Here is a 16,750-nt window from a genome sequence, read left to right as displayed (position 1 = left end):
AGGCAAATAGAAGGTTAGTAACTTAAGGCTACACAGCTTGTAGATGTGTCTTGCAGTAGTGGTTTATGGGGGATTTGCATGACAAAAGTGATGGTAAAGAAAGGGGTAGGAAGCAAATGTTTTAGAAGACTTTTTCTCAAGAGAGTCTCTGGATATTGGAAACTTGTTCCTTTTCCTGCTGATTCTGTTAATAAATTCTGTTTCAGGTTTTAAGCCAAACCTGGTGACTAAAAAGAAAATTTATTCTCTCACAGGTCTAGAAGCCAGAAGTCTGACATCAAGGTGTCAGTAGAGTTGGCTCCTTCTGGAGGTTCTGAGAGGGAATCCGTTCCAGTCCTCTCTCCTGGCTTCTGGTGGCTGCTGGCAATCCTTGGTGTTCCATAGCTTGTGGCTGCCCTTCATTCCCTGCCACCATCTTCACATGGCCTTTTTCTCTGTGTATCTCTGTCTGTCTTCTCTTTTTCTGTCTCATAAAGACACCTGTCATTGAACTTAGGGCCCACCCTAATCTAGGATGATCTCATCTCAAGATCCTTACTTTAATTACATCTGAAAAGACCCTTATTTTAAATATGGTCACCTTCACAGGTTCTGGGGGTTAGGACTTGGACATATCTTTTTGGGAGGCCACTATTAAACCCACTACACTACTCATCTATTTACTAAATGTAACAACTTGCCCGGGCCACTCTTGGTCAGGAATGGTACAAGGTTCTGGAGACGGGGAGGTGAATAAGAGTGATGCCTTTAATGTCCCATAGTTTGATTCCAAGAAAAGATACAGAAACCCTTGGGGGCCGGCCCAGTAGTGTATTGGTTAAGTTCGTGCACTTCATGTCAGTGGCCTGGAGTTTGCAGGTTTGGATCCAGGGTGCGGACCTACACACCACTCATCAAACCATGCTGTGCCAGCATCCCACATACAAAATAGAGGAAGATTGGCACAGATGTTAGCTCAGGGACAGTCTTTCTCAACAGAGAAAACAAAAACCCTCACACACTTCTAATGTGATATGTTAAGTATAATGAACAGATAAATACAAATCTTATGGAAATAGAATGCTCACAAAGGTATTCCTTGAAAAGGTAATGTCTGTCTAAAACTGCTTTGTCCAATATGAAGCTACATGTGACTGTTGAGCACTTGAAAGATGGCTAGTGAGACTAAGGAACTGAATTTTTCCTTTTAATTTTAATGTAAGTTTAAATACAGATAGTCAATTCAGTTATTGGAAAACTCTTTAAGTGTGCCTGGAATAACTTGGGATGTGAATATTTTTTTTCAATAGTAAATTTTGTGAAATCTAAATACAGATCAAATATTTCTGATGAAAATTTAGCATCTGAATTGAGATACTCCTAAGTGTAATATACACAGCAGATATTGAAGACTTAGTACAAAAAAAAGGGCTTCAAGTATGTCCTTATTCATGAAACGTGATTGACAGCACCTGTGCTGTGATGCTCTTACAAGCAGTCTATCTGGAGGAGCATTGTCAATTGCAAATTTTACATCATTTTATTATTGGAGCATTTACAAAGCCTACTAATTAATGGTAGGCTGGAAGAGAAGAGGAGTACTAGAAAGGAATTCCTGCGTCACAAAATAAAAACTACACTGGCTCTCTGAGGAGCCGGACAGCAGTGTGGTAAGTACGAGGGACCACAGGGCACTGTAGGATCTGCTTCCCAAGCCTGCTGTCTGATCTCTTCTTCCTATCTCACATTCTTGCAGCCCAGCTAGCCTCCTTACTGTCTCTAGATCATACCAATCATACTTGCTATGATCTTCTTCCAGGTACCAACATGCCTTACTCCCTTCCTGCCTTCACCTCTCTGCTCAAATATGACTTTTATCACAGAGGCTTTCCTCTGAGTCCTACATAATATGCCCCAACACTCTCACTCTACATCAGTCTTCATCCCAATAGTCTGCTTTATTTTGCTTCACTACCGCATGACATATTTATTATTTTCTTCCCATTAAAACAGCAGCTCTGGGGCTGGCCCGGTGGTGCAGCGGTTAAGTGCGCACCTTCTGCTTCGGCAGCTTGGGGTTCGTAGGTTCAGATCCCCGGTGCGGACATGGCACCACTTGGCAAGCCATGCTGTAGCAGGCATCCCACATATAAAGTAGAGGAACATGGGCACGGATGTTAGCTCAGGGCCAGTCTTCCTCAGCAAAAAAAGAGGCAGATTGGTGGCAGATGTTAGCTCAGGGCTAATCTTCCTCAAAAAAAAAAAAAAAAAAGCTCCATGAGAGCAAGAGCTTTGTTTCTTGCTTCATCCCTAGAAGCTGTAGTGTATGGATGTAAACGAGTGACCAGATGGGGCTGGGAGCAGAGTAGCTGGGTTCCGTCCTTCCTCACTATTTTAATAGGGACAAGTGTGTCAGTTGTTCTTGCATTTCAGTTTCATTTGTAGGTAAGATATAATAGCAATTTTGTTTTTCACTCACAGTAGTTATGGAGATTAATGGAAGAAGGGGTAAACTTATTTATGACCATATACTACTGGGCATGCATTGCTGCAAGTAATTTGCATATATTATCTAAACCCTGTATCAGCCTGATAAAATGGATATTAGTATTCCCATTTTACAGATTAAGAAACCGAGGTACAAAGAGTTTGTGACTTGTAAAACTGAAGTGATGAAAGTGTGTGAAATAAATATCAGAGATAGAAAGCTTTCTGCAATAAAGAATGAAAAGTACCTCAAAAATTTTTATATTGTTTACATGTTGAAATGCTAATATTTTGAGTATGTTTTAAATAAAATATGTTATTTTAATTTCAGCTGTTTCTTGTTACTTTTTTAATGTGGCCACTACAAAATTTTAAATTACATATATGGCTTTCATTATATTTCTATTGGACAGCACTGCTGTGTCTAAAATGATGAAAGCCAGTCAGTCAGGTCAAGGAGGAAGGAATATTTCACAGAGGAGAAAGAGGTATTATTGAGTGTGATAATTAGTTATTGAATGAATGTATGGATTAAGTTTTACCCTGGTGTCCTTTTCTTGCTAGTTTCCCTTTTTGGTTTTAATGACCAGGAACGTCTAACGGTAAGGAGGAAGAGTATTTGCAAACAGTCTCATTGGAAATCTCCATCTTTGGGTATGGGGAGCAGTCAAAGCAGAGGTCAGCCTTTCTCCCCAGGGGAATTTTACTGAATCTAGGACCACAATTTTTTCTTTTTGTATTTAAAAAAATTTTTATTTTATTGAGGTCATGATAATTTACAACATTGTGAAATTTCAGTTGTGCATTATTGTTCGTCAGTCACCATATATATGTGCTCTTTTACCCCTTAAAACCACTTCCCCCCCAACTCCCTTCCCCTCTGGTAACCACTAGTCTGTTCTGTTTGTCCATGTGTTTGTTTATCTTCCACATCTGAGTGAAATCACACAGTGTTTGTCTTTCTCTGTCTGGCTTATTTCACTTCACATAATACCCTCAAGTAGGACCACAGTTTTTAATGCATACTGCGTGAGGAATCTGAAAAAAATAAAAAATTTGATATCTCTAGACTTTTTTTTTAAGATTTTATTTTTCCTTTTTCTCACCAAAGCCCCCCAGTACATAGTTGTGTATTTTTAGTTGTGGGTCCTTCTAGTTGTGGCACGTGTGACGCCGCCTCAGCATGGCTTGATGAGTGGTGCCATGTCCGCGCCCAGGATTCGAACCCGTGAAACCCTGGGCTGCCAAAGTGGAGTGCACCAACTTAACTACTTGACCACGGGCCGGCCCCTCTTGATGTTTTTGAAACCAGGCATGGAGAGTTATGGAGTATATAGACAATAAACAATTGAAAAAGCAGTCAGCCTGTTAGGTGGATTGATCCATACTCTGTTCTGTAATATGACTCTGAAAACCTAGAGTTTGGAAATATATTTTCTTTTTCTAGTAATGTCTTTATTTTGTGTGTCTCAAATCTCTTGGATATACACAACCCAACTTTTAAACATTTCTAGGTTCACATATATATTGAGGGCTCCTGGAGTTTACGTTTTCCTTTAAAATTTTATAGTCTGAATTATTTTACTTTTTTAAAAAAGTTATTTTCTTTCATTGTAGTAAAATATATATATTGTAATGTTTGCCATTTTAACCATTAAGCATACAGTTCAGTGGCATTTACATGTACATTGTTATGCAACTATCACCACCATTTATCTCCATAACTTTTAATTGTGATAAAATACATATACCATAAAATTTACCATCTCAACCATTTTTAGATGTATAGTTCAGAAGTTTTAAGTACATTCACATTGTTGTGCAACCAATCTCTAGAAGTCTATCATCCCCCAGAAGTGAAACTCCACACCCATTAGACAACTCCCCACTTCCCCTTCCTCCCAGTCCCTGGCAACCATCAATCTACTTAGTTTCTATGAATTTGCCTATTCTAGGCACCTCGTAAGTGGAGTCAGACAGTATTTGTCCTTATGTGACTGGCTTATTTCACTTAGCATAATGTCCTCAAGGTTCATCCATGTTGTAGCATGTATCAAAATTTCCTTGCTTTTTAATGTTGAATATTCTGTTGTATGTATGTACCCTATTTTGTTGATTCATCCGTTGATAAACACTTGGGTTGCTTCCACTTTTTGTTGTTAATACTGCTGTGAACATTAGTGTACAAATACCTGTTTGAGTGCTTATTTTCAATCCTTTTGGGTATATGCCCAGAAGTAGTATTGCTGGATCATAGGGTAGTTCTGTTTTTAATTTTGGGGGGAACTGCTTTCTTCCATAGTGGAAAAACTACTGTCTTCCATAGTGGCTGTACTGTATTACAGCAATGCACCAGGGTTCTAATTTCTCCACATCCTCACCAATACTTGTTATTTTCTGTTTTTTTTTTTTTAATGATAGCCATCCTAATGGATTTGAAGTGGTATGTAATTGTGGTTTTGATTTGCATTTCCCTAATGATTAGTGATGTTGAGTGAAATAATTTTAAACTTACAGAAAAGTTGAAAAACTGGTATAGAGAGTTCATGTATACCTTTCACTCAGCCTCCCCTAATGTTAACAACTTATGGAACAAGAGAAACCAGCAAATTAACATTGGTACCATACATTAATTAAACTTTATTCACAACCCATCTTTTCCCCTTAATTTCCTTTTTCTGATCCAGGATCCCACATTGCATTTAGTTGTTTTGTTTTAGTCTTTTCTAATCTGTGACACTTCCTCAGTCTTGTTTTTCAAGACCTTTACACTTTTGATGAGTACTGGTCACTTATTTTATAGAATGTTTCTCAATTTGAGTTTGTCTAATATTTTCTCATAATTAGATTGGGATTATGCATTTTTGGCAAGAATACCACAGAAGTAATGTGTTTTTCTCAATGTATCATTGATGTCTATATGTTTTATTACTGGTGGTGTTAATTTTGTTCACTCAGTTAAGGTGGTGTTTTCTGGGTTTTTCCACTGTAAAGTTACTATTTTTCCCTTTGTAAGGGATACTTTTCTTGTGGGGATATATTTTGAGACTATGCATATAGTGTTTTTCAAACTTTTGCCCACTGATTTCAGTTAGTATCCATTGGTGGATCTTTGTTTGCCCAGTGGTGATTTTGCCTTCCCCTCATTCCTTCTACCTTTATTTATTGGAACTATTTTGTAACAACTGTCCCTTCTCTTCTATTTGTGCTTAATTAGATATGTTCTTACTCTATTCATTGAATGGTGAGTAACAAATATAATTCAAGTACAGTGGTCTGTTTTGATGTTGATCAATATGAGATTGTCTAGACCCAAGAGATCTAGAGAGGTCGACAGGGGCCGATGATATTCATGATGAGTCTTTAGTCTCAAACCTATGAAAAGTATGTATTCACAAGGAAAATCTTCCAACAAATCTCTTGAAATCCAGTGGCCCACTCCCACCTTCTTAGATATGGAAAAGTCGTGACCACAAGGTACATGAAGGACAAACTGCCCTACTTTCACCAGACATTTGAAGGCAGCAGGAAAGTTACAAATGTAGAAAATATCATGCTCTATTTCAGAGAATCTTTTCTCATTCTGTGTTGTTGTTAAGCTGGACATTCAGAAAGGTATGGAGCTGGAAGAGATGCAGCTGGTATGGTAAAGAACTGGAAGTGAAAGAGAAACCTTGAATTGAGAGAATCATGGATATAATAGATTTTTTTTAAAGTCAGTTTGTTAAGTTGTAAACAAATTTGACAAGCACAAAGTTGGTCTTTGGTCATTTCTCATTCTTTGAAAACTGCGCTTACTGGCTCACTGTCTCCAACCTACTTATGTCAGAACTTGTAATTTCAGTATCAATGTAGATGATGAGTCCCACACACTGTTCGTTCATCCCTTTGACTCCTCTCCTCTAACGATCTTATTCTTCATCTTGTGTGTACTGCTGATTGTCATGATCATGTCTGAGACCATGTCTGCCCCTCACCAAGTGATGTCCCCTTTTCTTACTTGTGCAGTTGATTCTCAATCATTATGAATCCCTCCATTCTTGCTTTATCATTTGGTCAAACCCAACATAGCTGGACTTGGGTGAACACACTTATTCTTAGCACTTCACATTCATGAACAACTAACCTACAGGATTTCTGCATGTATTCAGCAGTCATACTGTTTGTCTATAGTCTAGTTAATCTTCCATTCTTCCAGACAACTCATTTTATACTTATTTTATACATGAATGTTATTTCAACATTCATTGTTCTCCCATCCTGTCAGCAAGGAGGCCATCCCTACTGGTGTGAGAGGGATAGTCTCAGTCTACTCCTTTATCTAGGCCTAATAATTAGTAGTGCTCATTTTTGTTCTCAAAAGTGTTCATATTTAGATGATAAATTATAACCATCCTATTCTTAGCAGATAATCAAACCTTTAGAGCAGGGCATGTGCTTGGACCTTTTACTCTTTTCTGTCTCTCTGTTTACTTAAGTGATCTTATTAAATCACAAGGTATTAAATAACACCTGTATCCCTAAAAATTTCAAAGTGAGATCTCCTATCCAGACCCATACTCTGATACTCAGAACTCAAATATCCAGCCATTTGCACATCCTTGCATGTTGGTTAAATAGGCATCTTAAAATCTTTATAGCCAGCACAAGATCTGGTGTTTTCCCATCAACCTGTTCCTCTTGATTTTTCCTCAGAATAGTGATAATTCCATCTGCCCAATTTATCAGGCCCAAAACAGCCATTTTTTTGACTCCTCTCTTTCTCTCAAACCTCTCACGCACTGTCAGAAAATCCTATCCGCTGTACTCTAAAATATATCAAGATTTTGACCACATCTGTCTCCACTAATATGACCCCAGCCACCACCATCATTTTGTACATGAATTGTTGCATTGGCCTCCTAACTGGCTTTCCTGCTTCTGAACTTGACCTTCAGTCATATTCAGGGCTAGGCATCTGGATAGTGTCTGAAATATACAGATCATCAGTAGAGGCAGGTTATAGATGACTAGGGACCATAGCCTCCCATTTTAAATATTTGCTTAAATGTATACTGGATGACCTTAGTTTCAGATAATAGAAAACATGGGCTGCTGTACTGTGTCAGGCAGTAAGATCTGTTTACTAGTCCAACCAAAACAGTCCCTTAGAGGACCTCTAAGAGCAGAAGGTAGGGAGCATGGGGCCTCCCATCCTGTGACTAGGACAAATGATTCCTCCCTCCATCCTCATGTATGCCTTTTGCCAGCAGTGACATGTCAGTACCCCTCCCCACAAGTTCAAAAGCAGAATTCCCCTTTCAATTTCTTACAAAACCTGCAACTCTCACACCGGGAGAAGAACAAAAATAAGCAAAACTCACCAAACCTGGAACCTGAACTTGCTTAAAATACACTCAACTCTAAAAAATGTGACCCATTTTTTAAACTATAAAGAAGAAAGCCAGGATACAAGGAAAGAGAGTCAAAAAATGAGAGAAAACTGCAGAAAAACATCTAGAAAAGTACAGATGAGTGCAAAGAACCTCACAGATACACAGACACACACACATGGGGTCCTACCGCCACTGTCATCTCCTGGGTGATTTGTCACCCTCAGTGATCCTGCCCTCTCATGTTCACATCCTTCCATAGTCCCCTACCATGTTGTATCAGGATTGCCTCTGCAGAATGGGGCAGAAGTGACGGCATGTAACTTCTGAGGTAATGTTATAAAGGACAGACACCATGGCTTCTGACTCTCTCTCTTCGACTGCTTGCCCTGAGGGAAGCCAGTTGCTATGTTGAAAGGCCCACATGGCAAGGAATTGAGGCCTCTGCCAAGAACCATGTGAATGGGCCATCCTGGAAAGAGATCCTCTAGCCTTGGCCAAGCCTTCAGTTGTCAGCAGCCCAGCTGAGAGCTGAAGTGCAACCTCAAGAGAGACCCTGAGCTGGAAACACCCTGCACCTGACTTGCAGAAATGGTGTGAGATAATAAATATTTGTTGTTTTAAGCCACTAAATTAAGCCACTAAATTTGTTATGCAGCAATAGATAACTAATAAACTGCCTGCAAAATTTGTGACTAACAGTTTCTAAGAGAACTAAACTGGAAAGGGACAGTGGTCCCACTATTTTCATATGTGCAGAAGCAGCTCGATGAATACCTCCTGAAATTCTGGACATCAACATATTAACTAAACCATCTGATAGAAGGCTAAGATAGTGGCTTAGGAAATACCCCAGAGAAACAGCATCACTTCCTTTGGGACACCTTCATCCTTTTTGTCACTTCCCTCGTCTATGTTGATGAGTTACCCAGAAACAAGTCCCTTTAGCTGCAGATCTAGAGCCTCTTGAATGGTGGCAGTGTTGACATTGCCCCCCCCCCCCCGCCCTGGCACCCCCATCAGCTATTTCTTCTGTAACTCCATTTATATTCAATTTGAATTTCACTTTCAGCACTATCATTTTTCCTTTCTTTGCTGCAGTTTCATCTGTTTTGGCCAGTTCCCTCTTAATTATTCATTTTTTGTAAAGTGTAAGGTGAGTTTGTATAATAGAGAGTCTGACTCCATATGTAATGTTTGACTGATGAGAGCTGTCAAGCTCCATGTCTTCTTTCCCCTTCTGCCCCACATCTGAGGAAGCTGGTGTGAAAGCCCAGGTGCTCCCTCCTTTGGTTCTGGAGGGAAGTTCAAGCCACATAAACCCTGGCGTGTAGGTGGGAGCCCACTCTTCAGCCCCACCCCTTAACCACAATAAAACCTCTAAGCCAGTCTCTTCCCTGCTCTCTCAAGCCATTCTTGGACCTGCTTGGGAGCTATCCCTGTGCACTCCAGAAAGCAGCATTATGTGAGTAATAATCCTTTTCATACTCTCTTTGTGCAGGTGGAGTGTCATCAGTTTTGACATCCATACCAAATTTTGGATGGAAAGTCCATCTCATTTCTTCAGGGTAATGTCAAAGATAAACACAGCTGGACATCAGTTAAAGTGGTCAAAACAGGTTTTATTCAGTAACTACTGACTGCAGGGAAAGGAGCTGAGCTCAGTTCTGATTTGTGCAGAGATGACTGGACATTTTAAAAGGAGAATGGGGGGCAAGTAGGGGTTCAAGTAGAGTCAGAGAAGTGGCAAATTACAAAGGGTTGGTCAGTGTAAATGCAATTAGGCCACCTGTCTGCCAGCTGTGTCTGCAATTATTGAAGTTAGGATTCTATCCCACAGAGACTGGGAAACAGAAGCCCTATCCTTTCTGATGATTATATTTTAAAGGAGCGGCTTTCAGGTCCTTGAGAGAGGCATTTCTGAATTGTAGAAGATACATATACATCTCAAAGGGACAGAGGAAGGAATCATAATTGTAAATTCTTTTTAGGAAACGCTTTAAGAAAGGAGGTCAGGGGCCTATTGTCAGGTGTTGGCTGGAACTAATAGTAAATTCTCCCAGCAGTGTTGAGTTTTCTCAGGCAGGCAGTTTAATGTTTGTGTGTGTGTGTGTGTGGGGGGGGGGGGGTTGGTTGGGGGGAAAGGGGCTGTGTGGGTGGTCGTCAGGGGTCATCCTAGGCACATGGCCTTATGCTGCTTAGAAGCTATGCTAGAGTTTGGTTGTCTCTCTGCAGAGGTATGGATGGAGTCATTCTGTGCTAAGAGTGCAATTCTTAGTAACCACAACAGTTTATCACTGGGAGACAGAGAGCCCACACAACTACAACTATTGTTGTCTTTGCATGAATCGAATAACAGATTTGCAGTGACCAATTACGAATAGACTTGGAAAGAAGCGATGTGGCTTGTCACTGATCATGATGCACATCTGTTATTAATGTAGTGATTGTAGACTGAAGAGCTAGCAGTCAAGTTTTTGTACTTTATGCGATTACTCATAGTTAATATAAAGTGGTAACTGAAATTTGAATCTGGTGTTACTTAACTAAACCATGATGACTGAAATTCATGCATGTCCGAACCATGCAAAGGATTGCCTGTCGAGTATAGTGTTGCCACATTTTACAGGAATGTAAATTGTGCAAATTTAAAATAATGTGAATAAATATTTCAAGGTTGTATATTATGCATAAAGTTTGACATAATGCAATCCTCTTAGTATTTTAAAAAATTGTTGGGAATCACAGAATTTCAAAACTCAAACAGCAAATTGAGGACAGTATTCGTTATTACTATACATCACCCCCTTTAACTAAGACACAAAATTTAACTCTATCATGTGTCAGTCTCCTATAAATGTGTGTGTGCTTTGAAATTTTTGTGAAAGATCTGCTGACTTGTGCTGTGTAGGGGAGGAAGACATTTCCTCTTCCCAAATGTGGGTTTGTCTGGCCGGAGAACGAATTAAATTCACATGAGACACAATAGCAAGAGAAAATTAAACAAAGCTTTATGAGGACCATGGCCAGGGGCCTTTCTTCCCGAAGAAAGGGCACCGAAGAAGTGGGGTGCACAGAGTGGTTATATACCCCCAAACGGGGTGTTTCACATATGATTGAAATGTCCCTCCGACAATAGTCACAAGATTGCCCTGTCAGCACACTGCTTGAGGGACACAGCAGGTGGTGGTCTGCTGTCTCAGAGGGTGTAGCAGGAGGTAAGTCTATTGTCTTGAGCTGGGCGGTCACAGGTGAGCGCAGCAATCAGTTCCTAGCCTAAGGAAAGATGCTTAATCCTTAAAGAAATGCCAATGTTGGGAGGGGGAGGAAAGTCAGTTATAGGAGGTTACCAGACAAGCACAATAAAATGCAGATTTAAGTCCTTGCCTTTGGTATTGATTAAGAGTTTTTAGAAAGAAGGTCATCTCCTTTCTTCTTCCTGGTACAGAGAGGGAGGCACCTTTACAGATAGAGATTTAGTTCTACTTTTTAGTTGCTTTCCTGTCTGCAAAGACATGAGCCACAAATAATCATGCCAAAGAGACATGTGTTGGGGTGGCCAATTCCAAACCCCTACAGCTGCTATTTTAATATTCAGTGTGGTTCAAATTCAAAATCTCTTTTTTTTAACCAACTAACCCAATTATTCATTTAAGAGTGCTGTTAATGCTTGTGCTGTAAAACATGCCTGAAAATTGATAACTCTGGGATAGAATTTTTATGTTTAATAAAATTTGATTTTGATGCACTGTGCAGTTGAATTGGTAGTTAACAGTTTGAAATGCTCAGAAAATATGAAGTAGAAGTAAAACAAAATTTCTTTAGCCCATTTGTAGATTTATGCTCTTTGAGAATGCACTCTCTACACTTATTCCGAAGGGAAAATTAGTACTTGATTATCTAGGGGGTGAATCTTGCCATGTCTTCACTTACATATTCTTCACATCACTACTATGTATTATAATATGTTGGTTTCGTTGAACCCTGATTAAAAAAAATAGCTTCGAAAAACTTAAACCTCTATAATAGACGTTCTCGGGACAATTGGGAAATTTGAATATGGACTTGATATTAGATGCTATTTATGGAATTACCATTAACTTTTATAGGTGTGATAATGGTATTGTGATTATAGTATGTCCTTAATCTTAGAAGATACATGATAACATATTTAGGACTGAAATGTCATCACAAATAAATAATTACACATCTAGATAAAGCAAATATGGCAAAATATTAACCAGCTGTTGACTCTAGATGAGGTATGTCTGTTCAATGAGTTCTTCCAAATTTTGTTTGAAATTTTCAGTAAGACCTGGGAAATACACTGACCAAGAAAACGTTTACCTTGTTTACTTAAAACAAGGATTAGATTAAAACTTAATCTCTAATAGTTGTGCCCTTAAAATCCCATTTCTTAAAAATATCAGAAGGTTGTGCACAGTCGTGTAAGGGAGATGAGGCTGTGTATGCTAGTCCTTTTCTTTGTGTTTGTGTATACAGTAGTTCCCCCCAGGGGATGCCTGAAACCACGGATAGTACTGAACTCTATATATACCAGGTCTTTTCCCATACATAACATGCCTATCATAAAGTAACTTTAAATCAGGGACAGTAAGAGAGTAACAACAATAACTTCTCTGTGGCATATCTGAATTGCAAGCACCACTGCTCTTGCACTTTGCGGCCATTAGTAAGTAAAATAAGGATTACTGAACACAAGCCCTGGGGTACCCAACAGCCTGATAACCCAGACAAGCCACTAAGTGACTAACGGGCAGGTCGGGTATACAAAGGAATGATTCACGTTCCAGGCGGGACAGACCAGGAAGGCAGGACCTTTCATCATGCTACTCAGAACAGAACGCAATTTAAAACTTAGGAATTGTTCATTTCTGGAATTTTCTATTTAATAGTTTTAGACCGGGGCTGACCGCAGGTAACTGAAACTTCACAAAGCAAATCAAGGATAAAAGGGGGTTTACTGTACTTTTATTCATTTAGTTTTTGTGTATCGCAAGTAATTTTGAGAAGCTGGTGTCATCATTACTACCACTGCCAACGCCACAAGCACTAAGCTGTTGTACCTTCCTGGGAGAAGGTGTGCTCTTACGGGGCTCGTTTTCTTAATGTCTGCACTGCCGGTTTCCTCTCCGTTCTTTCGCCGGCGTCAGAGTCTGGCCTAGCACGGAAAGCTCCCCTCCCCTGCCGCCGTTCCCGCCTACGCGGCTCGGGCCCCACAGCCCGCTCCGGGGTGGGGGCTGGGGGTGGGAGAGGCTGGCTTTTGCCGCGGGGCCCGATGGGAAACGCCCCTCCCGGTCTGCGGCGCGCACTGTGCAGGGGCCGGGAACGAGCGCTCTGGCGCATGCGCCGCTAGGCCCACGGCCTTCGTCTGGGTGCGGCGGAGGCTACTGGAGTGTGGTCGGGGCGCGGCCCTAGCGCAGACGGCCGAGCCTTGGTGGGGCGGGGGCCGAGCCTGCGGCGGGGCGGGGCCGAGCCTGCGGGAGGGCGGGGCCGGGGCTCCGATCCTAGTCTGGTGGAGGGGCAGCGGCGGGTTTGTCCTGTCCCGGCTCGGCGCTTGTGCGCCGACTGGCGCCTGCGGGTGGCTGTAGTGTTGACGGCTCCAGTTTGGGGGCTGCCGCTCACTCAGTGAGGACAGCAGGGAGTCCGCGCCTTCTCGCTCTGATTAGGAAACGGAGAGTCGGGCCAGCGACTGCCTCCAGACCACACAGCTCATGGGAGACGGCGCTGAGAGGCACATCCACATCTGCCTGCTTTATAAAAAACGATTCTGCCTAAATCCATCGTTATATCCGTCCCAGCCCTGAGCCAAGGGACATTGCCGTCAAGTATAATGTGAACCCCGTTTCATCACGGGGCGCTTGTATTTTGGGGATTCTTGGTGTGTTTTCAGGGCTTTTGGGTCACATTTCATGATGGTTAGTTCTGGGCCTGATCTGAACTGTTTAGCCTGTGTGTCCTCAGTGGTCCTTCTCATTTGAGTTTTTTGTAGGTCCAGCCCGAAATTGTGGGGCATAGGGAGTTCCAAGGTTTGGGGCCATCATGTAGGTTACAACTAAAATGATTTTGTCCCCTAGGTTCAGGTCCTGGGTCCTAGGAACTGTAGGGGAGGAGGACATTTCCTCTCCCCAAATGTGGGTTCGTCTGGCCGGAGAACGAATTAAATTCACATGAGACAGAATAGCAAGAGAAAATTAAACAAAGCTTTATGAGGAACCATGGCCCAGGGCCTTTCTTCCCAAAGGAAGAAAGGGCACCGAAGAAGTCGGGTACACAGAGTGGTTATATACCCCCAAACGGGGTGTTTCACATATGATTGAAATGTCCCTTTTACAATAGTCATGAGGCTGCTCTGTCAGCACAGCGCTTGATGGAAACGACAGATAGGTCTGCTGTCCCAGTGAACGCCGCGGGATGGCAGGTGTGTTGCCTCGGGCTGGGGAGGGGGGTCACAGATGAGCGCCGCAATCTGTTCCCAGCCTAAAGAAAGATGCTTAATCTTTAAGGAGATGCCAACGTTGGGAGGGGGAGGGAAGTCAGTTATAGGAGGTTACCAGACTAGCACAATAAAATGCAGATTTTAAGTCCTTGCCTTTGGTATTGATTAAGAGTTTTTAGAGAGAAGGTCATCTCCTTTCTTCTTCCTGGTACAGAGAGGGAGGCAGCTTTTACAGATAGAGATTTACCTTACAAATGTAAATGTGTCCTAAGGAAGGGCAAGTTCCATTCCTCAGAGCCTCCTTCCCTGTCCCAGTTTATCAAAAGCAATCAGCCTCAAATAATCCTGATGCCAAAGAGACACATCTTGGGGTGGCCAATTTCAGGTCCCCACAGAACAAAGGTGACCTTGTGAGGTAAAGAGGAACCCCACCTGGAAGATGGCCCATCTGAAAGGAGACCTCCCACGGGGCCTGCAGAGCAGAGGAGCAGCAAGGCTGGAGAAAGAGCAGACCCTAGATTTGCAATGGCTATTAGCGGTATGAGATCCTTGTGCTCCCGCAAGCCATCCTTCAAACTGTGACAACCTGAGGTTTGAACCAAGTTTCAGGGGAGGTGAGCTGGAGCTAAGGCAAGGGGCAAGTCTGCCTAGGAAGTGTTGCTTCATTTGAGGGTTTGAGAGAATATGGTCTGGGGGAAAGAAATTCCCCCACCACTAAGAAAATTCTCAGACCTCCTTAACAGCCTTTGACTTCTTTCAGATTCTTCAGTTTTTCCAGATCCTCAGGGGCCCTCACATCCTGCCCCTTACCACATGCAGCTTTGAGAGATGTGGGTGCTTTCTCCATCCTGACTTCACAGACTTAGAAAGTAATGCAGGAAAAAGCTCCCTGGATTACCCATGTCTGCCTAGCATGAAAGATGAAAACCACTGAGCCAGAGAAGGTGAATGTGTGGGTCATCTCGTTCATTACTCGCCTAGGCAGTAGATTTTCAGACACAGTTCAGTCAAAACCAGTTTCTGTCAGAAGACTGAGAAACTACTGTCAAGGTGGTTAAGAACCAAAGGATGTTCTCCGACAGAAGGATATTTTATTCGGCTAGCAAGTGGAACTCTCTAGGCAGGAGAATCCATGAGGTACAAGGAAGTTCAGATCTCTTGTAATCCGTTCTTTCTTCTCTCCCAGCTCCACCTTTGTACTTCTCTACACGTTTCCTAGACCCACAGAAGATGAACAAATCTCAGGTAAATTGTTTATTGTTTTTTCCCTACTTCGTTTATAATGTCTTGTGTGAGGCTTTTAAGGGTCAGGTGAGAATGAATATATAAGAATACATGAAAATCAACTTCAGGGAAAATATACAGGAGCACACAATATCAGGTAAAGTGGTAACGCAGAAATATGCAAGTTCTATACTATTACTATGCTATACTATGCTATCATCAGGCAAATTTGTCTGATTTTTCTGATGTTCATAGCAAAAATGCAAACATTCTCTGTTAGGTGATTTGCATTGGCCCTTAAAGAAATCTTCATGCAAATTACTCAAGAGACATTAAGAATTCTAAACAATGTTTCTTTCCTGGTCTTCCTGGAGATAACATAATAAATTATCTTTCAGTGACTACTGGAAACCAATGCAGCCTGCTGCTTGTAATCGTTCCTTAGGGGAAGCAGGACACTTTGTGCCAAAGAGAACTCAGTCAATACAGGTTTCTAAGGGGCTGAAACACCGTGGTCCCGTGGACCTCTTTCTGATGGTCCTGCTTGATCCAGGTGTAGAACCTGGGATATCTGCAAGAAAGCATGGGTTATATCACCTTCAGATATCTCCTTTAATATTGCGTATAGATTGTGCAGCAGATGGGTATTTTCTGGCAAATGTTTCCCTATTTCCCTTCCACATGTCAAACCACATCACTTGCTGGATCTGTCTGGTAAGTGATACCAGTGACCTTATTATGGCAAATGTCATGGATACTTTAGTAGTTGCCAAAATTGAGCATTCTGTCCAGTTGATGCTCATGGCCAGTCTCCTAGAAAGTCTTCTCAGTTGGTTTCTGGTCTATTCCTCCCTCTGTGATTATTTCTTTTCTGTTTTCTCGATGGAGTCTTTTTCCTCTTCTTGCCTCTTATTTTTGCTTCTTCCAAGGTGTCCGTTATTGCTCTCCTGTTGTCCTCACTCTCCTAGTCTTGCTGACTGATCTCTTCTCCTCTTTGGGGATGCACCGTTTGCTGGGGTGCTTGAATCTGGCTCTCCCCTATCTTAGGCCCTAATGGCCAACTCTCTGCTGAACATCTTTGTATAGCTCTTCTGAAGGCCCTCCAAACTCTACAGATCCCAAAGGAAAGTTGTTATTAACAGCACTCCACCCTTCTTCTTTATTTCTGATATGTGATCATCAAATGTTACTGTCAGCCAGCCCATCAACCAGGTGACAGACGTGGCAT

The 16,750-nt window shown here is 41.7% G+C and overlaps 1 protein-coding gene across 1 annotated transcript in view; it reads left to right on the top strand.

The window, feature by feature from the left end:
• The window catches only part of ZNF487 (zinc finger protein 487), a 122,269-nt gene that overhangs the window by 13,633 nt on the left and 91,886 nt on the right, over positions 1-16,750 (top strand). Inside the window, 1 exon segment of the mRNA XM_070519415.1 lies at positions 15,485-15,543. Coding sequence (XP_070375516.1) covers positions 15,485-15,543 — 59 coding nt within the window.

This window comes from Equus asinus, chromosome 2 (assembly GCF_041296235.1).
Source record: "Equus asinus isolate D_3611 breed Donkey chromosome 2, EquAss-T2T_v2, whole genome shotgun sequence".
Classification (NCBI taxonomy): Eukaryota; Metazoa; Chordata; class Mammalia; order Perissodactyla; family Equidae; genus Equus; species Equus asinus.
Note: the sequence above shows the minus strand (reverse complement) of the source record. Positions and strands in the feature narration are given on the sequence as shown.